The sequence below is a fragment of the Tasmannia lanceolata genome, unplaced genomic scaffold (genome assembly GCF_043159265.1).
Source record: "Tasmannia lanceolata isolate RefF3 unplaced genomic scaffold, GAP_Taslan_0.1 ptg000006l, whole genome shotgun sequence".
NCBI classification, from domain to species: Eukaryota; Viridiplantae; Streptophyta; class Magnoliopsida; order Canellales; family Winteraceae; genus Tasmannia; species Tasmannia lanceolata.
Genome location: NW_027518683.1, coordinates 22,311,616 through 22,335,226, shown reverse-complemented (window position 1 = coordinate 22,335,226; position 23,611 = coordinate 22,311,616). Strand labels below are relative to the sequence as shown.

Genomic DNA, 23,611 nt, shown 5'->3' with positions numbered 1-23,611 from the left:
TCTCTCTCCCAATTTATATCCAATACGAAGACTAGTTACATTGAAACTTCTCGAACAATTGGGACTCTCCCAAATGTCCAAGGGTTTGTGGAGACGCCCAACACTGATGGGGGGGGGGGGGGGGGGCGTTTTTGAAGTCTCTCTGCAGCCCTTGTGACCTTATCTCATAAGAGTTGGTGTTGGAAATAAATTGCTTGCTTTTATAGATCCTACATTTTAACAATTCTTATCCAAAGAGGAGTTTGAGTGCAGCTCAAAGTCCTTGAGCAATTGGAAAACGTTTTCCCCAGCTCTCCAACTGTTTTGGGCATGTGGTGGGCCCCATCAATCTTATCCAAAAGTGTAGTACTATCCTAATTCCCAATTCCGTTCCAATTCTGCAACTTTTGCAAAACCGGTTTGGGAATAACTATCCTCATTTGGATTTCAAATTATTATACTTATTATTAATAACATTAATAATATTTAATAATGTATAATAAATGAATAATTAATTATCCATTTAATTAATTACTAACTCGCATCCAATGGGAGTTATTTGGGCTCCAACTTGTCTTCGAAAAATTCTCTTAATGTCTCTTGTTACTTTAATTAATATCCACATTAATCTAACAGAACGTATCAGTCCGTGCAATTACATAAAATGTAGAACCCTGATCATTTTGGATGTTACTAGGTCATTCGAGTTATGAGCGGGATCTTTGCAAGGATCCGACGGTCGATCTTGGAGAACCCTATGATGGGCCCCACTGTGATCTCGCTCTGTAGTTAAACTACACTCGCATTAGGTCAGTGGCCTTTATCGAGACGTAACCCTGAAGATGACCGTCGGATCACCTTACCCCTAATCACATCTTGTATGTGCAAGTCCTTTCTTCTTGAATACATCTATTGAGTTAAGTGATACGGGGGGTGGACATCTCTTACCCCCTTGGCCCATTCTTGGTATATCATTTTGGTTAAGCGGTATTCGGCCTCAAAATGCATTTGTAAAATCCTTTGAAAACTATTTCAATGTTTCATAAAATATTTCGATAAACATTTTGTCAAGTCCGCCTGGCCAGGCTATTTAATAGGCCTACCTTCTAACAAAATTGCAGATGTCAATCCCTAAAATTTAGAGTGAAGAATCCCATGTTGAGTATCACTATTGGTCTCGATGGTTTGTTCTAGGATATAGCTCTATCCGAATGTGACTCTAAACTAAAATCACTATGAAATAAACTAAGATCCTGGAATGAGCCGACAGACCAATAAGATCCCTCAGGTCTAAGGACATGTGAAGGGTCTTGTCTGGAAGAACAACTTTACACTTTCTCTTATCCACAAGTTGTTCTTTGTTTGATCCGGTTCGGTTGCACGGTCCAATCATCGCACCTACTCTTCTTGCGTAGGGTCCACAACCCAGATGACCGAGACAAGTCACCTCACGACACGTGCATGAAGGCAAGACTAATGCTAGTTATATACAGAAAGAGATGTCCAGTCTCTTTCCAAGCTAGGAACTATTAAGGCTTGCATAGAACTGAGATGTCATATCTCTTTGCTCCCTTGGATTTGTGAATCCTTTGAGCATTGGCATTTCTACTATGCTACCTAAGGATGAATATGTATCATAAAATAAGCACATGAGACACATTCATAAGTATAATTACCCATTTATGTCATGAAATAAATCTTTATTGATTACTAAATGTCATTCTACTGGCTTTTCAGGGCATATACTCTAACAGTTGCATATGGTCTCTCAAATCCTCAAAATTTACCCAGAGTCTTGTTATTCTTTTATTCAATCTTCAAGATACTTGGTCATTTATAATAATGAATTTGCCTTATCACTGTGTATTTATATCAAAATTCACAACACCAAAGTCTGCCACACATGGAAGCTGAAGAATCTCAACACTTCTCATGAAATTTAGAGTGGAAGTCAACCTCAATATGCTATCGCGTTCGTGAAAGACAGGATGAGAGGTGAGTTGAATTAGGTATATTATGATGGGTAGGTTCTTAATATGAAGAAGTTACCCGTTCTTCAGTGTCTTCGTAATCATGTCTGGTTGCATTCGATAGATCAGAAATGGCTATTGATTTTCCTAATAAAAATCATATATATATATATATATATATATATATATATATATATATATATATATATATATATATATATATCCAGCTTCAAGGGAAAAGGAAAAATAGTCCCTAGCTCTATATGGACCATCAACATAGCCCCTCCTAGTTTTGTATGGATTGCATGTCATGTATAATAGGAAAGTGCAATCCCCAACATCCATTGAAATTTAATTCTTATTATCTTACTACAAACTGTGATTAAACTTTTCTACAAGTTTAATTAGGTTAGAATCTCGTTATGACAATTTTATATTCTTAAATAATTAATGTGTCATAAGAACAGAAAGGTGTTATTTCAAATGTGATAGCAGATATCCTCTATCTTCTTTGACACCTTGTAAATAATTCGCTAAAATTTGATCTTAAAAGATAATATTTTGTCATAGTTTCTCAAATAAATTATCATATCTTCTCCATAATGACCAAAATCCTTGTAATCCACCAAAAAAAAAATAATATAATCTCACATTCTCACTATACATACTTTTTCTTCAAACATTACTTTTTTAAGTATTTTACGTAATTAGACTGTATTTCAAGTATTAATTCTTCGATATAATTTTATGATAAGGAGATTTTAGTTGATTGATATAAGTTTTTTCGAATGCTTCAGGGACGGTGCAATTACCAACAGATCCATGACCACCCGGTATAGGTTATATCGGTGGATTTTGTCCTTTACCGGTGGTCATGACCATCGGTAAAACCAATTTCTTGTAGTGGGAACCTTGGGCTATATAAACACCCAATTATGCAAAAGCTACTATCAAGTTATTGCTTTGCAAAATTAGCCTCTAAGCTTCGCAATGGCCAAGCTAACAAAACTGTTGAAGGCACATTGCCTTCCATCATTTTTCATGCCAAGAATGTTATTATATTAAGAATGGCTTATGTCCAAGCTACAAGAATGGAAACATTCTAACGTGTGACACATATCACCCCCGTGAAAGACACTACAAGAAACATGATTTTCAGAGGCGTACATGTACATGCGGTCCAGAAAACTATCTCTGTAGGTATAGTAACACCAGCGGTCTTCAGTAAACTTCCAGTATAGGATCGAGAGAAGAGAACCATCTGAAATATCCGACGTATACTTTTAGGGGCAGTCTAGACAAGTCTTACTGTAGGGTCATCTAGAGGAGTGCGTCACAGGCTCTGTTGGGATGCCAATTGCAAAGGATCCTCACGCAATCCCCAGGCAAAAAAAAAATGCACTTTTTTGATTACTTGGTGTGCTTGTTTGCCAAAGTAACACTCAAATCCTTGGAGATTACCAGACAACAAAAAGGTGTAATAATTGCATGTCTAGTGCCGTGGAGTCACTTCTTTTTCCATATGAAATACTGTTGTAAAATCTGTTTTGGAGATGGGAGAAATAGAGTAGAGAGGAGATGCTTCAAGGCGCGATGTCGCTTTATTCACCCCCACCAGTTAGTGTGCAAGGGGTACCACGAATATGCCTCCAAGATACAATGAAGCCAGGTGTTATCACCACCAAGATATCTGTTGACGTTTTGCACCAAATGGAAACAGACCCAAAATTCACCTTTAGAATGGAACAAGTATTTGAGACCCCTAGTTACTGTTTCTGCAGAAAACAGTACACTAGAATTGTTTCTGGAATAAAATTGTAAACAGTAATTGTAAAGGCTTTTTGATGAGAGTTTAAGGCTCTTGAATTTGTAAAAATCAAGTCACACAAAGTGGATTCCGAATTCTCTTTTCAATGGTGAGATTCTGCTCTTTTTATAAAGCTACTGGTGTCTTTTCTGTTGAAAACACACCCCTACAGGGCACCTCTTTAGAGCGGGCTTGATTCTGGCCGTTAGATCGCGCCCATCCGCGACTCTGCGGTCTAGATCAATCCTGGATTGACCATTGGGTTGTGTAAAAACCCTTTCAACCCCGTAACCACTAGATCAACCATCCACGGTGCAGATCGCACCCCTAGATGTCATGACCGTTGGGACAATGAGACATGATCTAACGGTCATCATCGCACCCGATCATCACTAGCCGTTATCACAATCCGACAAACCAGATTGCACCCGCTTCTACACTAGCCGTTGGAGCACTCTAGGCCCGCTGGGCCAACCGTTGGATCCGAACTGAAAGCCCAACCCAACGAACCATTAGGTCCATTGACTTGACCGATCCAACATGATCTGGATCCAATGGCCCAGATTAAATCTGGAAAAATGAAAGGCTCCAATCGCTCCTCGCTACGATGCGGCGTGTGAAGTGCAAAGTGCGCCTAAAAAAGCGCCAATAAAGCCCATTGCCCACGCCGCGCGCGCGCGTGTGCGAACGGTGCGTTGCACCGTCCCGCGGGTCCACCCAATGGCTAAAGCCCATTGTTTATTTAAAACAATAAAGAGAAGAGGGAAAAGCTATTTAAGCTCTTCTCCAACTTTTCTCCAATCCAACGTGGAACTATCTTTCAAAAGCAACTTCTCAAAAAGCAACCCATTTTTACCAAATAAAAGCATTTTGTTCATAAAATACTTGAAAAACAACTTTGTTTTGAAAATTACACTAACAAATACCACAAAAAAGACAAAATTTCATAGGTAATCCTCCTCTCCCCTCTCTTTCTCTAACTTATTCTCTATCTCTCCCTCTCCTCGTTAACTTGCATCCAAACATAATAAGGCTCATGGTTTTCCAAAGGTTTACATGACATCCAAAATCCTGCCCCCTTCAGTAGACTTTACTACTCTAAAGAATGCTTAAGAGTTTGATCACCTTTTTGCTGCATTTATCAGGATTCAATTGTAAACAACTCCTCACAAACCACTCATTTTAAGCCCTAAATTGATCCAACCTTTTCTAAAGGAGTTGTTACTCCTCTTGGAGGCTAGCCTACTCAAGGCTTGATCCACAATTTTTACTTTAGGTTCATATAAAAGAAGATAAAATATAGGTGTAGTGGAGGTTCTCTACCTCTCTTCGAAGTTTCCGACCGTTAAAGTGTTGTTATCTTTATGCTTGGCACAAATGGACTATCAGTTAGTGATGACATTAGGATGTCTTTCGGGCCTCACTGATGATGGTATCAATCAGCAAGCATCTCTCTATTACTTGGACTGAAGGAAGCCTAAGCTGGCAATGCGCGTAAGCTTTGGGTCTCCAACCAAAGCATACAAGAAAGAAAAGGAGAGGAAAAAAGAAAGAACAATTGAGCAAATAAAGTTTTATTATCAGAATACAGAAAAAATGGAGCTACAATTGCTCCATGTCTTTCGATGTAAAATGGTCGTAAAACAAATTTTATGCACAGCCATTTTACATCAAAGAAACTGAGCCTTAGGTGTTTGTGTGATGCTCTTCATGTTACTTTGCTTATACACATTACAGATTTCTCTAACCTCATTAAGGTTTATAATAATAATAAGTTACAGTGTAAAGAACAGCAGACAAAAGTCAAAATCCAAAAAAAATTCGGATTCAACACTTGGGAAGATCGGATGGTGGAGGTGGCAGCTTCTGATTGGGAAGTTTACCGTCCAAGACTATCCATGCCATCTTCAAACCCCAGCTTGTGTGGATTTCCAAGTGGCAGTGCATGAACCATACACCTGTTTCCATGTCATCATCCAAGCCAAGTCAGCACAAGTTCAAGTATTTTCTTAATAAGAAGCACTATTAACCATGCATGGAATGATGGTATATACACTGGATCATTGGTGTACACACGAATGATCATTGATATATAGATCAATGATAAGACGATTGCCAAATGAAGTGTTGTACCACCAAGTAGAGGTGCATTGTCACACCAAACAGGAAGTATATATGTACATCCATAATTAGGATTCTTTTTATATAAATCTCATTCCTCTTGAGATTATGAGTTACTAATACTCTATTAAAAAAAAAATAAATTAAACCTAGAATTGTGCACTAAGGCCCGGGGTGGACCCAAAAATTTTAGTAATACATAAAAGATTGATACTCTGGTCTTGAGAAACCCATTAAGTCGGGACTCAAGACTAATCTAAAAGAGTTTCAAAATTAAACAAAAAATCAAAGTCAAATTAATGAAAAAATAATGTTTATTATGCTGCTTCTAATATAGAAATTAAAAATCCGCCTAAGTTGATCTCTACCAACCTGGATTGTTTGCTTGAAAGCGAATGGCGACCCAACCGCCGGATGGAACTCCTGCTGTGTTTCTCTCAATAGGATCAACAAGATTGAAGTTGGAAGGGTCCTTATATGGGTCGAAGTTTCCAATGCCTTGGCCTACTAAATAGAAGTTGTGGCCATGGAGATGCAAAGGGTGGCTCTCCCCTCCGAAAATGCTAGTGCCTTGCATCACCAGCTCAACGTTTGTGTTGAAAGGAAGCACCACCACCTTAGTACCACTGATCACCAAGGTATTGTTAGGAGGGGCACCTGTAAGATTCCGAAGAGGGAGCCTTAGACAAGTTCAGGCAATATATACATAACACCACTGAGATGTGTTCCGTGGTCTCATCCCGTCAAAAACTAGGTCAGTTCACATTCTTGACACCCCACTTGCCATGAAAATATAGGTCCAAATCGGGTAGGGGGATTTTCCATTATTCCATCAATTACATGATGTATTAGAGTACAAATAGAGGTAATGAGATTATTGGGAATGAAATGGTCTTGAAAAGCCATAAAATCCCAACAGTACCTGTATAATTGAAGGGAATGGGAGGGTTGCTGGGGAAGTCAGTGGTGTAGACGCCATTCGACTGCCCAAAGTAGTGGGCTTGGAGGAGTGCAGTGGATGGGAGGATGAAGGAGACATTATTGATGGAGCCTGCGAATTTAGTACCATTGGGCCCTTGGCAGGTCTGGTTCTTTGGACATGGTAATGTACCAATACCGACGGTGAAGAAGAACCTCTTATCGATAGTTTGGGGGACATTTGCGGGGAATTGAGCATTGGCTAAGCTACGCAATTTTGTGGTGAAATTAATTGCGAAGGAAGTGTCATTGAGCGGAGGAAGGGTTGGTTTGAAGAGGGGGAGATCTTTTATATGAACTTTCGAGGAATTGGGTCGTTGGTATTCGAGGATTCCGGTGGTTGTCGAATTGTCAAAGGTGGCGACTCCGGTCACATATGGTCTAGCAGCCATGAGAAATGTAGCATTTGGGTAATTGGGTTTGGTCTTAAGGAGGACATTGTATGTTTGGCCTGGAGTTATGAGAAGGGTGTCGGTATCAAATGGCTTCACATAGACGGCATCAACATCGACGACAGTGAGGGTGTGGTCTGGTATAGTAAAGAAAAGTTCGTCGTTCAGTGCGGCGTTGATTAGGCGGAGGAGGTATGTCTTTCCAGGCTTCACACTGAGCTTGAATGTATCTGCCCCCAACCATCCAAAACAAAAGAAACAAGACAGGTCAATATCACATTACTCATTTGTTCCAAATGAATCTGCCCATATGGTTTGGTATATTGCTTGTTTTGTTACCCCTTAGACCCCGTTTGGATAGCAGGAATTTCTTGAGTTTTAAAAAGAAAAATTTGAAAGCTTTTCCAAAATTTCATGCTTTTCCATTGTTTGATTACACATGAAAAAAATGTAAGTTGCTGCAGTTCCTTTTTTTGAATGGTAAATAATTCATTAATCAAAAAGCGAAACAAGGGAGAACCCCAACGATCGATAAGATCGAAAAACAATACAAAGGCCCAAAAAGGTCACACCGCAGTTCCTTTAATTTGAAATGATATCCCTAAAATTTTCATTTCCCTCTAAATTGTGAAAGCAGAAAACATCCTAGGGAAAATTAGGGGAGCGATATTTACGCCCTTTTTGCATATGCAAGCCTCTCCTAGGCTTCTTTGACTAAGGATCGGGAGAGTGACAAACACACACTCAAATGCTCAACAACTCGGATATAAGAAAAACAGATATACGCAAGCTTAGTAAAATGAGCGTATATCCCTCGATATAGGTCGGAATGACTTGATTCAAAATCCAAAATTTCAAGGACTCAAAGATCAAAAACTTTAATGACAAAAGTTTTCTCAGATTATCATCATAGGGTGCTTGAAAAATTACTTGAAATGGACGAATGCGAATGGACAAAATTCTGGAAACAGTGTGGGATATGATAGGGAAAGATAACAATTTCAATGTCTACTCTTCAAGGTTGCCAAGGAAGGTGGGTAACATCAATTCTTCTAGATTGATGGCTGCAACTCTTCAAGGATGCAAATGATAGGGAAAACTCATACTCTTCAAGGAAGAAGTGAAACTCTTCTAGGTTTCAATGATGAACTCTTCAAGGTTCAAAAGGAATGCTCTAGGTAGTTTTTCATTCAATAATCAACTAAAAACCTCATTACAGTTGTGTGCTAGACTTTTACAGAGAAAATATAGTAGAAAAACGTTCAAGCTAGCTCTCTAACTATTTTAGGGACTTACATACATAATTAATAGCTTAGGAACTCAAAACACATTAACTAGTGAAAGTCCTATAAATATAGTCTACCAAAATAGTCATAACTTTTCAACCACTTGGCCAAATGAAGACCATAAATCTCAGTTGGTAAGATAATTCAAATACCTACAACTTCTTAGTTAACCATTTCCCTGATTCGTCCGTCTAATGGTCCAAAAACGTGCTTCAAAAATGACTAGAATCATTATGACGGGAATTGCAACTGGATCAGGCCTGAATTGGCATGTCCATGATCTTGAGCTGGAGCAGGCCTTTATTCTTGGTGGATTCAAGTTGGGCTTGGGCCTTGTGTTGGGCTTGAATGAGGGTTGATCTTCTCACTTGCTTATGGTGGTTCATGTGGACTTCAAATTTGTCAGCGACATGGGTGTGGGATGCATCATTCCCCCCTTGTTTGAAAGAATTCGTCTATGAATTCGAGTCTTCATCATCGGTTGAATTTCCGACATAAGGTTTCAAGTGACGGACCATCCGCACGATCTTGAAGTTTGCTAAACTTCCCTTGTTCAAGAAGATTCGTCCTCGAGTTTTGGAGTGTCCAAGAATATTTATCATCTTAAACTCTTGAGGATCAAATCTTATTGCATTATTCCAAAGACAAAAATATAATCTTCTCCTTCTTGAACATGCTTGAATTTTTTAATATACGTTATAGGCTTCAATGTCAGATCGAATAAAAAAATATCAATGTAAATGGATGAAAAAATAGATGAAGTATGTTTCCACCCACCTAACTCTTCAATCTCCACCAGTTCAACCGATGTGTTGTCCAATGCAATTTCTTTGAGTTCTTCGTTCAATATTCCATACGGCACCTCAAACATTTCTTTAAGTGAATCGTTGATCATTTTGCCACCATCAAAAGTCAATGACTCACCATTGTAAATTTTAGGAAAGATTAGATATCCATCTTCTGAATATTCATCATAGATTGGTGGAATTTTTTCCAGCTTCTTGTGTTGTAGTAAGAAAATTTTTCCGCATCATAAGGAACTCACCGGTATTGGCATAAGCACTTGCTCATCCTCTGAGTTACTTTCATCATACTTTGGGTCAATATTGACGTCTTCCTCACCCGGATCATCAGATTCACTTTCCACAAGTAATGCTTTACCCGCTTGTCGCTTCCGACAATTGCTATCATGATGTCCTATCTCACCACATGAATAGCAACGCATACTGTTTGTAGAGCTTTGACCAGTAGGAGGGGGCTGATTAGAAACCTTGGGCTGGGCAGGGGCTTTCTTGATGCTAGTGGGGTGTGCACTTGTGTTGCCATCTTTGGTGGTGCCAACTGAGCCATGAACTGTTCGATTTGTGAAAGATGTGGATTGTTGCTTCCGAGAGCGCGAACCCTCCACCTTGAGAGCTCTTTGATGTGCATCTCCCAAATCCCAGATGTCAAGAACATCAAGAATGTCTTGGATATGAAGTTGAAGGCCTCCAAAATACTTGGTCACGAGCATCTCATCCGGGTCTTGAATATTATTGCGAATTACCAACTCATTGAATTCATTGGTGTATTGGTCCACCGTTCGCGTACCTAACCTCAAATTTTGGTACTGTTGGTATAGATCCCTCTTATAACCTTTGGGAAGGAAGTACTTACGGATCTTGTCCTCCATCTTTCTCCATTGAGTGATAGGATCTTTGCCGGCGGAGTGACGGGTTTGCTTCTCACGTCTCCACCAAGCTATGGCCTTGTCTTGGAATCGTATGGCAATGATGCCAACATGATGCTCTTTCGAGACATTCCTATGCTCAAAAACTTCACTCACAAGGGTTAACCAATCCATGATTTCATCAGGGGAATCAGTTCCTAGAAATTCTGGAATGTCTCTCCTGATTTCCTTTTCCCAATCCGGTTCTCGAACACCTTGTGTGTGAAGTCAAGGGTGCCTTCTTTGTCGAAAAGATTGAACACTTTTTGAAGAAGAAGAATCACCATTGGTTCCTCCGGATCTGGAATTGGGTTGAGAGTTGTTTGCTTCAGCATGGAGTCGTTCAACTTCTCGAGTCAAATCGTTGATTTGTTATTGCAAATTTTTAGCAAGTGTGTGTACTTCATTCAAGTGAATAGTTCTACCACCTCGATGTCTAGCTTGTCTTGGAGGCATTGTTTTCTCCTCCAAAGCTATGATACCAAAATGATGCAAGCCTCTCCTAGGCTTCTTGGACTAAGGATCGGGAGAGTGACAGACACACACTCAAATGTTTAACAACTCGGATAAAAGAAAAACAGATATACGCAAGCTTAGTAAAATGAGCGTATCTCCCTTGATATAGGTCGGAATAACTTGATTCAAAAGCTTAAATTTCAAGGACTCGAAGATCTAAAACTTTGATGAAGTTTTCTCAGATTATAATCATAGGGTGCTGGAAAATTACTTGAAGGACGAATGCGAATGGACAGAATTCTGGAAACAAAGTGGGATATGATAGGGAAAGAAAACAACTTCAATGGCTACTCTTCAAGGTTGCCAAGGAAGGTGGGTAACATCAATTCTTCTAGATTGATGGCTGCAACTCTTCAAGGATGCAAATGACAAGGAAAACTCCTACTCTTCAAGGAAGGAGTGAAACTCTTCTAGGTTTCAATGATGAACTCTTCAAGGTTCAAAGGGAATGCTCTAAGCAATTTTTCATTCAATAATCAACTAAAAATCTCATTACAGATGTTTGCTGGACTTTTATAGAGAAAATACAGTAGAAAAACGTTCAAGCTAGCCCACTAACTATGTTAGGGACTTACATACATCATTAATAGCATAGGAACTCAAAACACATTAACTAGTGAAAGTCCTACAAACATAGTCTACCAAAATGGTCATAACTTTTCAACCACTTGGCCAAATGAAGATCATAAATCTCAGTTGGAAAGATAATTCAAATACCTACAACTTCTTAGTTAACAATTTTCCCTGATTCGTCAATCTAATGGTCCAAAAACATGCTTTAAAAATGATCAGAATCATTATGAAGGGAATTGCAACTGGATCAGGCCTGAATTGGCTTGTCCATGATCTTGGACTGGAGCAAGCCTTTATTCTTGGTGGATTCAAGTTGGGCTTGGGCCTTGTGTTTGGCTTGAATGGGGGTTGATCTTCTCACTTGCTTAGGGTGGTTCATGTGGGCTTCAAATTTGTCAGCCACATGGGTGTGGACTGCATTATCTATGTCCTAAAGATCATCTCCATATGATCATCCTATGGGCATGATTTTTGGGGCATGACTTATTTACGTTAAAGTCAAATAAATGAATGATTTAGATCATCAAATAATAGGGTCCCCACTATATTTTTTTACAAAATACGCTCATATATGGGCGGACATCATGTAAAAACTCCCATTAATTACTTTTTAGTTTATATTTAACGAAAAAGAATACACATTATTAGATGCTAGGATTGGATGATTTGCCTCATTTTTTGCACTAGTCCAAAGCAAGCTCTATGAAGTGAACGGTGCGGATAAGTCAAATGTGGACCGAATATGCAACATCGGGCGTGCTTCATTTTATTGTAATTAAGTTACATCCCCACTTTATAAGCATGACTAAAATCCCCTCATGTTATATGTTATATATATTGGGCAATGATAAATTGCCCCCCTACTGGATAATTCGCATAAAAGTCTGTCACAAACTGTTACGTACCTAGGATAAAAATAAATCAGCCATTCCTTATCTCATTGAATATTATCAGTAAGTTAGGATAAGATTTATAGAGGGTGCGAATTATCCTACAAGGGGTGCCAATTTATCATTGCCCTATATATTTAGTACTTTGTACCTTTTGCTGAGCAGTTGTACAAGGGTCCCGGCAACCCGTTGATCGTGTAGGCATCTGAGACATTTGGGGCCGCTCCCGTCTGCAGGGCTTGTTTGATGATAGCCTCTGTGTTTGCATTAAACCACTCTCCTGAAATTCGAATCCAACTTCATATTAATTTTTTATTTTAGTCACATATGATGGAAAAGTTATGCATAGTTGATCAAATGATTAAGCCATATAATCTAAAAGAGTAATTATAGGGAAATTTGTTGTATGACTCTGACAGGAAACCGAACAAGTCAGTTATTGCCATGGCATCATGAGAGGGATAATCTATTGGTGGTATCTGTGGTTAATGGAGATTTAAAATCAATAAGAAGTGAAGCTTCAAGGCGCGTAATCGCTTTCCTTAAGACAAATTTCGCCCCCACCAGTAGTGTGCAAAGGGATCCTCGAATTGCCTCCAAGATACAATGAAGCCTTGTAGGAATATCCTACAAATGTTTGACGACGCTTTGCACAAGCGGAATCAAACCCAAAATGCCCTTTAAGAATTACAAGCCTTAGAGAAATTCACTAAAACTGTTTCTGCAAAAAAATAGTGTTTAGTGTGTTTTGTATAAAACTCAACCTTTAAAAACAAGAGAGTAAACAAGAGAGTAAGGGATTTCACGAGAGAAAGATCCATCAATAAGTAATTATCAAGACAGATTTTCTACTCTTTTTATAGAGCCATAAATGCCTTTTCAATGTGAAAAGCATCCATTTAATGTACCCTTTAGAATGTTAAAAACATCCCTTCAAAGTACCCTTTAGATTGGTTTGTACAGTGACCATTGGATCGCACCTCTTCGTGATATAACTAATTTGGATCATTCACAAAGTGTCCCGTGAGTTTGAAACCATCCATGACTGTTGGGAAGCAAAATGACACGAATAGATTCAAATTTGGAAGTGAAAAGATGTGTCCATTTTTCTCCCAACGGATAGATTTAGCGCAGCTGCGGTCGACCGAGCTATCCGCGGTCGCCCGCCGATAGGCTTCTGGACTTTTTATTTTTTACGATAAAAAAAACCGCGATCGACCGGCCATACCTTTCTGGAAATCGTTTATATTTTCAGATTCCAATCCGCGGTCGTCCAGGAACCCCCGGTCGACCCGCCCTGTTTGAAAATCTGTTTTAATTTTCTCTTTTATTTTGATAAAACACTTTCAAGTATTTTGACTAAACCAAAATTTTTTTTGAAAATTTCCAACAATCCCCCACCATTTTCAAAATCAAAGAAAGTTTTCTTATCAGGCTTGGAAACCTTACTCATAAATGAAGGTATCTTACAATTTGAACCTTAACTTAGTGAAAACACATCAAAGTTAGCCAGGATTGCATAGTAGACGTATCTTTGAACTAGCGATTCTATTCGGCTAACCGGACATATCTTACACATAAGTTTTCATCTCATTAGGCAGTTCCTAAGAGCCGACACATGTATTGGTCTTGTGTCTATATCTCGGTTTCATGTAGTGCTCTAAAGACTAGCCAAGACTCATAGAAGGCGGCACCACCTTCACACTCACATAGGTAGGCTTAAGAGTGCCTCTGTAACTATAGCACCCTAACATCCTGTTGCAAGCCTATTAAGAGCCAATTGCTCATCCTCCTCCGTTACACATTACAGGTACCAAGCACTTTCCATTGTGAAGGCATTTAGATAATATTATAGTGCTTGCAATCACTCCGAATGATGTACTTGGGCTCATTGAACTCAATACCTGATGTCTCTTCAAGCGTTGAGTCAAGTTTCCATCATTGATGATCATTGGTTAATGGATTTAACACATCCCCTTATGGCATTTAACCACCATCCATCTCGCGAGATCTTTCAACCAAATTTTGGTTTAGACTTATATAATCAATTGTTACCACACCTCCTATGAGTAACTGCCTTACATAACCACCCTAAGTCATATATCCTGACTTACCACTTGGTTATAGGACCACAATAGTGCAAGAATCCAGTGCTGAAATTTAAACATCATTGGCTTATTTCAAACTGGAACTTCCAATAATGAATTCCTAAGCTAATTTGCCTTTTTATCCTAAAAGCCCAATGCAATGAATTCTGGCGCCATAGAATCAATTATGCATCCTTGCTTTTAGAGGCTCGAGAGATATACCCCCACCATGAATGCATATCATTCACTCATTCATGTGTGCTCAGTTATCTAACTAGCATTTCCATATCCTTCTTAACATTATAGGATACCAACTATATATATTTCTATAGTTCAAAGTTCTATTCAGTCATTTGAAAATCCATACATGTTAATGTACTTGATCTGAACTTCTAGTAAACATACAAGTTTACATACTACTTTTGTTTTACCAGGTCTAACAGCTATCAAATCATACAAAAACTATCAATAACATAGTTTTACTTAGACTGAAAAATAATTATTCTACTTTCCAATTTTTGGTTTGAACCAAAATTATATACCTTGGTGTGCATTCAAATGATTGAACTTTTGGGTATTTTCTATATTGAGACGTAACACGACGGTTACTCTTTCTCACATTTTCAATACCTAACAAATCACTTATAACACCAATATTTTATAAATGACAAAACTCATTGGCATTTGAATACCTAAGTTTATGTCAAATTTTATCACAAATTACTTTATGACATCTATAATACCAATGTCAACATCAAAATCACATGTTATCCAAAACCGATAACAACTTTAGAATTTTAGATTTGCTATAAACATACTTATTGCATTATGTATCCTCAAACCATTTGATATTATAATCTTATCAAATATTTCTTATTCTACTTGGATACTTGAGCAAATAATACATTGAGCAAATTATACAATGACCTGTATATCTTATTTCTAGACAAGAAATAATTGAAAACTTGAAGTTATTCAATATATATTTATATATACTTTGCCATCAAGATTACCATTCGAGTTACTCCATCTCAATCATCAATTTCATAACTATGGATCTTAGAGATTAAGAACATAGTTTTCAATCTTAGTATTCAAAGTCTTACTACCATCTTGCTTCAGAATATTTTATTGATCTATATCTCTTGATCTTGGTCTTGATCATTTTTAAAGATCCACTTATAGCAAAAGAACTTCAACAACAGAGTCTACTTCATAACCATCTCCATTCTACAATAGAATCTAGATACATTAATTCCTCTTTATAACCTTGAGGATCAGACTCTACTCTTAGATTTATCATGATGGAAGTTTTAAGAGATTATTTAGTCTCTCCTAAATAAATTATGAAAATAGGTTTACATTTTCTTTTATTTCTCATTCCTTATTCTTATTCATTGGGTATTTCTTCTTTATATTGTTGTAATGATTCTAGAATGAATTAAAATCTTACAACTTTTGGATGGAGGAGAATTTAATCTCAAAAGATTACAACCCAATGGTCAATAACTTTGTGACCTCACATAGAACATCAAGTTCTACTTCTTAAGTATTTAAACTTGCATATCTAGGAATATGCACTCAATTCCCTTCCTTTCTAATTAATCTTCTTATACATCTTCTTTTGAGATCACCTAAAATAGTTTTTACTTTCTTCCAGATTTTATAAGGGTGTACAAGATGAGTTTAGTGGTTAGTAAAATTTACCCGCTAACTAGGATTTCTGTTAATATCCTATTCATTAGTTTTGCTTCATTACTTCATCTAAGTATATACAAGTCAAAACTTATTTAACATCTTTCCTTTGGTATTTTCATAAAATCAAGAAAAAGGTAATTTCCCTAATATTATACCTAAGATACTTGATCTTAGTTTCATTTTAATTTTCTAAAAGTTTTAACTTTCTCAAAATCAATCTTTATAACATAGAAAAGATGCACACACCAAAATTTAAGTAACTTATCATGATTTTTCACATACTCTATTAAAGACGATCATATCCAGATGTAAATATTCATTTAGAAAATAATTTATACTTTAGAAAGTATAACAACATGCATTTTCTAATGATAACCATGTTTCATTATGTGATATCATACTTGAAGTTTTCAAATGATATCAAGATTAAACATGTAACATATCATTCTTAATCATGAAATTAACATTTTCATACTAACAAGTATATAAGTGATATAATTACTTGTATGACATCAACATTATACAACCTATTATTCTCAAACTATCCTTTAAAGATATCACTTGTTTTATTTAAAACATGTTTATTCCACTTTATCAACAATGTTACTAAAGACTACAATATCTTTAGTTTCAAACAAACAACTTATATCAGAAAATCAAGGAATTTTCTTAGAATAAATCTATTCAATTATTTCTTATCCTTTGACTTTACTAGTGACGACTGCTCATGAAAAGAATGCTTACATTTTCAGTTTGGCCATTAAGTTAAAATAAACCATTGTCTTATATAGACGTTACTTGTCACACCCAAGTCAAATATCAAACATTTTCATCTTCGAGGATATATCCTCAGATATCATGGCTTCAAAATTTCTTCATCATATTGTTGTAATTAACTTCTTCCAAGAAGTATGCACCAACTAGGCCAAATACGGATCAATTCAATGTACAACAAATCAAGGGATAGATTATGGATAAAGAACCAATAATCTAATGATAATCCATAGAATGGATAGATAGAAACAAACAAAAGAATCATGGTAAGGTGAACTCATGGTTCATCACTGACTTTGAAAGATAGAGGCCACGCTCAAAATATTTTCGGTAAAAATTCGGCTGCATAACGGCCTCACAAAGGAATCTCCACACATCTAAGTCCGTTTTCATACTGCATTCAAGTCCGTTTCCACATGGTATCTAAGTCCGTTTCCACACGGCAACTAAGTCCGTTTTCACACGCCATTTAAGTCCGTTTCTACACGGCATCTAAGTCCGTTTCTACACGGCATCTAAGTCCGTTTTCAAACAGTATTTAAGTCTGTTTCCACACAGTATCTAAGTCCGTTTCCACACGGTATTTAAGTCCGTTTTCACACGGCATCTAAGTCCGTTTCCACACGGCATCTAAGTCTGTTTTCACACGGCATCTAAGTCCGTTTCCACACAGCATATAAGTCTGTTTCCACATGGCATCTAAGTCCGTTTCCACACGGCATCTAAGTCCATTTTCACACGGCATTCAAGTCCGTTTCCACACGGCATCATAGCTCATTTCTCTTCAAATGCCAAGACCATTCACAGCCAAATCCATCCTTTAATATTTTGCAAGAGAGGCCATCTCATCCATATGTCGTGATTGCTAGATTAGAGTTGGGAAGAGGCTATCTCGCCAAGCTTGCCAAGTTAAGAGTCGGAGAGAGGCTATTTTACCATCGTTTTTAAAATCGAAAATCAAAATTTGATTTGTTTCATTTTCGGGTCGGCCAAAATGGGTTGTCTGTTTAGCTTTAGAATTCGTGTGACAAGCACGCTCTGCCAAAGAGGGGCATCGACTTTAGCCACAAGGAAAATCGAACCATACATGTTCTTATTAAGAACATTTTCATGTTTATTTCTTTTCCGATTTCTAACCAAGGAATAAAATGTTATAAAATTAACTATATCATACATGGATAGCATTCACTTTTATCAATTATAATGTCCTAAATGACATTTTAAATTGAAAGTGAATATTCTCATGTGCCATAAAAATATCTTCACATAAATTTTCCTTTTACAAGAACTAAATCTTAAACAAGAAAGTGTTATTTATGGCCTTTCTTATTTTTTTCACCAATTGACCGTGTATAAGATGGTAAGAGTTTATACTCTACTTTCTCTAATTATTGACTTTCAAGTCAAATTCAACCATCTTAGAGGTAAGAGTATTAAACTCTACTTTTCTCTAAATATTGACATAAAGTCAATTTTTTAAGAGAATTAAACCTCCTTGAAACACAGACTATTGTGATAGTCATTCCAATATGGTAGCTTTCATTCTTTTAAGGAAAATATGAAGATATCACAAAGCATATAGATTAAACATAATTCCTTATGCTTAACTTGATCAAATCAAACATGATTTATAATACGAAAAGCGTTCCTTATGTAATCAAGTCCAAAGAAATTGATTCATACCATTGTATCCAATTTGTCTTCTTGAAAGCATGTCTTAAAGATCTCCAGGAAGAAAATTTGTCTTAAGATTGTTGGTGGCATCTGTGGTTGATGGAGATTTAAGATCAATAAGAACTGAAGCTTCAAGGGTGCGTAATCGCTTTCCTTAAGACAAATTTCGGCCCCACCAGTAGTATGCAAAGGGGATCCGCGAATTACCTCCAAGATACAATGAAACCCTTGTAGGAATATCCTACAAATGTTTGACGACGCTTTGTACAAGCGGAATCAAACCCAAAACGCCCTTGAAGAATTACAAGCCCTAGAGAAATTCACTAAAACTGTTTCGGTAGAAAAACAGTATTTAGTGTGTTTTGTATAAAACTCAACCTTTAAAAATAAGAAAGTACACAAGAGAGTAGGGGATTTCACGAGAGAAAAGATCCATCAATAAGTAATTATCAAAAGACAGATTTTTTACTCTTTTTATAGAGCCATAGATGTCTTTTCAATGTGAAAAGCATTCATTCAATGTACTCTTTAAAATGTTAAAAATATCCATTCAAAGTACCCTTTAGATTGGTTTGTACAATGACCGTTAGATCGTACATCTTCTCGATATAACTAATTTAGATCATCCATAAAGTGTCCCTTGAGTTTGAAACAATCCATGACTGTTGGGAAGCAAAAGGACACGAATAGATTCAAATTTGGAAGTGAAAAGATGTGTCAATTTTTCTCCCAACGGATAGATTTTCGCGCAGCCGTGGTGGACCGGCCATATCTTTCTGGAAATCGTTTATATTTCCAGATTCCAATCCACGGTCGCCCGGGAACCCCCGGTCGACCGGCCCTGTTTGAAAATCTGTTTTAATTTTCACTTTTATTTTGATAAAGACTTGACCCAAAACATTTTTGAAAATTTCCAACATAATCGACCTCCATGGATCGGAGGGTTAGGATCATATATGGAGAAGATTTTCTTGGCACACGCTATCTACATCTTGGCCCAACAAATGAATGGTTTGGATCACCCAAATAATGTAGGCCCCGCTGTAATTTTGGGCAGTACACTACATAAATTCTCCTATTGTTTAACATAAACCCCAAGACTACACTGTGGCACACTTTGGTTGTCGGGAACCAGGCAGTTATAAGCACGCATGATCCACACTTTCAAGATTAGAATATGAGACTATCTAAAATGGCTTAGAGCACCACTGTTCCCATATCTTTTGTCATTTTTAATAGGCTAATGATACTGGCACGGCCATATTTTGATAATTGCACTAATTCAACTTGTCTTTTATTTCTTAATTTGCTTCTTGGAGCTCATTTGATAACCTTTGACAGCTGGTTAAATAGTAAAAGACAAGGTGATTTCGTGCAATTATCAAAATATGGCTGTGCATCCGTAGCCTTTTAATGTCATATTATTTTCTTACCGAACATGACGGGGACATCCTTGTAGGGTTTGGGGAATGGGTAGGGGACATGGCGCTTAGGGAGGATAAGGATGGGCCCGTGGAGGGTTGCGCGTAGCCAAGAGATGTGTGCGTGCCACCAGAGAGTCCCTATTTGGCCAACAATGGTGAAGTTGTAGACATAGCTTTGGCCTCTCTGTATTGGGCACTGAGTCACATAGGAAGGGCCATCTGCCCATCCACTCTGAAGCTGTCGAACCCCATGCCTGTTTTCACATATTCACCATCAAAACAAATGCATTTAGTAGTTGGGCCTTTTTGAATACCCCCTAAGGGCATGTTTGGCAACCATGTAAAACTATTCAATGGAATATTTGTACGGCCATTTGAGAGAGATGGGCAGGAGAAGTTGAGAGAGTGGGTGTGAGAGGAGCATGAATAGCCCCTAAGAAAACAGGAAAACAAACCCCAATTTTAAGTATTATTACATCTATCTTAGTAAATGTGGCTTCCAAAGTTGACTGGGTGTGACGGGAGCATGAATAGCCCCTAAGAAAACAGGGAAAAAAACCCCAATTTTTTAAGTAGAGTATTTGTTTTTATCCTTTTCAAGCATTTTTCTTGCTGTCTCCATAGCTGCCCTCTCATGTCTCTCCTTCTGCCTTCTCTGCTCATGTATCACAATTGGGCCAACCACTATTCCATGGAATATTTTTTCCTGGTTGCCGTGAATGCACTAAAAGTATCTTGCATATAAATTATCTTATGCGCAAGCACACAATCATTTTACAACTATCTTAGTAAATGTGGCTTCCAAAGTTGGTATTAATGACCAACTTGCAAATAAGATTAACTACCACTCTCATCTAAGAAGTAAAGAAGAAGAATAAGAAGAAGAATAAGGAGGAGGAGGAGGAGGAGGAGGAGGAGGTAAGGGCATATTTTTTTCCTTTTTTCTTTTACTTTTTGTATTTCTGAAGACTAAAGCATTTGATTGATGAGATATGCCCGAGATATTTATGATAAAACCCTAGAAATTTATGGAATCGGATGACATATCAATGGATGACTGATAGTTTGATTACTTACATTGAAAATGATATATTTTGTAGCATAGATAATGAAACAATCATGCATTGCTTTCAGAACATGATCAACTAGTCAAGGACAACTGTAGTGAGTTTTTCATTAACAATGTAATTTTTTTTGGATTAAATATATTATCTTATTTTGCCCCCCTTATGTATAAATCCTGGCTCCGCCACTGCTTTGAAATATGGGATTTGCTATGCAATTTGGCGGAAAGCCATTCTACAGCTCCCTTTTGCAGGCGACGACACTCACCTCAGTTGAATTAAATGAATACGACAAAATCTGCTAAAAGTGAGCCCATGTGGCTGTTGTTTCCTGCAAACGTGAGCCGCGGAGCAACTTTCTGCGAAATAACCTAGCAAATCTCACATAATAATTAAAGTTTAAGAAATCCATAAATTAACTCGACTCAACTCAGACTATCTAGATTGAGTCTCGGGTGACTCGACAAAATAAGTGCATGCCACTCTATTAAAGTACATATTTTTATGCATATATATAGTTTTTCATTATAAAATGCAATGGAAACACTTAGCTGTGTGGTGGAATATTTGGTTTTAAGTTTTCTGGTTGTGGGTTCTCTTCCATTTTAAGTACAATGCTTCTGTTGGTAAAGTAACCATCTACTTTAAGGTATATTTTTGAGAAATTGTTCCATCTTTTTTCCATTTATCTCTATGTGATCAATAGAGCAATGTGAAAACACCAATTTGTATCATTAGTACTAAGATTAATAAGGCAGTGAGTTTGTTCCATACCAATGCAGGGACACATTGTTGTCAACATGGTTATTCACCCTCACAACAACTCTATCACCTTCCCTGGTGACAATCCTCGGCCCCGGAAACTGCCCGTTCACCGTCAAAATGCTCTTAGTATGACACAGTCGTGTCACATTCTGCATCTGAATCTGAAAAATAAAAATAAATATCAGACTTAAAATCAATGAAAAATCCTATTCCATTATGGAAATTGGTTCTTAATTTGAGGAAAGTTTTAAGTGTTGTACATTGAACTTGTAATGCCTGGTTATGCCTGAGCTATTCACACGAGGGAGGCCAGACAAAAACAGAACAAGACTGAATGCAAGCAGCAAAGTTCCCATAGGAAAAAGAGAAACCCCCATTTTTCTTCTCTTTCTCTCTCTATTCTAGTTAAGATAGATAGAAAGAAGAGGCGGGTGTTTTTGTATTCTAGATCTTTTGTTCAGGTCTTGAAAGCTTGTATGGTTACTTATATAGAGATGAACAGTGGGAGTTGGTTTGATTATTAGGTGAATGGAAGAGAGAAAACATAGAGACTTTCATCACTTTGGGTCCGCTATGGTCTTGGTTTTGGTCCTGCTTGACTGTAGAGTGTGGCCAAAGTAAAATAATTTTTACTTGACCAATTAAAAATTGATATCTGCGCCCTCTTCTTGTTATAATGACACTTGTTTTCTTATTTTGCACATCTCTAATTAAATAGGTTGTAACATTCCCATAAGGTATAAACAACTACTCGAAATAGTGATTGCTAAAGTGTTTAGTGGCATCAAGTCCTTTTCTCTTCGAACTCTTCTAGAAATAACATTCAAAGATGTATGCCCCCCTGATGCTTTTGCACAAGATGAGGACATATTGTCATTTATTAGAAAGTTCCACTAAGATCCAGTGTTCGGGCTCACTATCCTAAGATCCTACTGATCCGGACCGTTCATAATGTGGGCTGTAAGAGACCAAGGGCATGGTATGGTCCAATCACTCAGATGGAATCATCCTAAGTCTCCCATTTGCCTTTTGCCTACTGAACATAGATCATGACTTAATCTTCTAATCACCTATTTGCATGCACCAATCAAACGGTTAGGATGGTATAATTAGCATTCAATGAAGGAACGAATGGTGGGGATGCAACCTTGGTATGGACAATGTTTTATTGGCCATGTTTCCTGGTTGCTTCAATGAGCAATCAGTTGACAATCCCTTGGTTGCTTATTAAAGGCAATCAGGGCATTTGGGAGTCCCTCATTAGAAGCAACCGCCCCTCATATTGATCGTATTTTTGCACCCTCCATCATATTAATTTTTCATTTATCACTTTACCACACATTCTATCATTAATGGATTTTTTTAATGGGGTGTCAACGGGGCGGGTTCAAATTGGATCCACCATTGCCCGGATCAAAATCCACTCCATTCCCAGTTTTTGTGTTAGAATCGAAGTCTAATCGGATTTGAAATCGTCCAAGATCCAATAACAAAATATGAGTATTTCACTATAATGAAACATTTCTGCAATGTCTAACTATTTAGGCCCTGTTCGGTTTGGGGCTCACAATCGGTTGTGACATTCTAAAACGATCGGTTTGGGGCTCACAATCGGTTGTGACATTCTAAAACGAACAGGGCCTTAGTGTAACCGAAGTTTAGGCAATTTTGCAAAAAGCCATTTCGTGGCTCACTTTTTCAGGAGAGAACAGCCACGTCGTACCAGATTTTGTCTTATTTATTTAACTCATCAGACGTAGCTATTCTCTCCTGCAGAATACTTTTCGCCAAATTTCCTAGCCAATACCTACAGCAAAATTATTAAAATGCCTTTGTAATATATACTGATCCATAAAAAATTGTGAGGATATTTTTGTAATTAATCTGACTAGCATTTCCACGGAT

The 23,611-nt window shown here is 37.5% G+C and overlaps 1 protein-coding gene across 3 annotated transcripts; it reads right to left on the bottom strand.

The window, feature by feature from the left end:
* On the bottom strand, nt 1-21,867 carry LOC143878504 (laccase-17-like). Of its 3 annotated transcripts, XM_077380779.1 has the most exons (7): nt 21,716-21,861; nt 20,895; nt 19,887-20,109; nt 12,372-12,500; nt 6,800-7,477; nt 6,250-6,534; nt 5,442-5,714 (listed from the first exon to the last, which is right to left on the bottom strand). In XM_077380779.1, the coding sequence occupies exons 1-7, from the start codon at nt 21,859-21,861 to the stop codon at nt 5,584-5,586; spliced, it is 1,593 nt and encodes a 530-aa protein (XP_077236894.1). In that variant the 3' UTR covers nt 5,442-5,583. The 3 variants fall into 3 exon arrangements, with proteins under 3 accessions (XP_077236895.1, XP_077236894.1, XP_077236896.1); XM_077380780.1 differs by lacking the exons at nt 5,442-5,714; nt 20,895 and adding an exon at nt 1 and having other exon boundaries at nt 6,246-6,534; nt 19,887-20,131; XM_077380781.1 differs by lacking the exon at nt 20,895 and having other exon boundaries at nt 19,887-20,131; nt 21,716-21,867.
* Between the last annotated feature and the right edge of the window lie 1,744 nt (nt 21,868-23,611).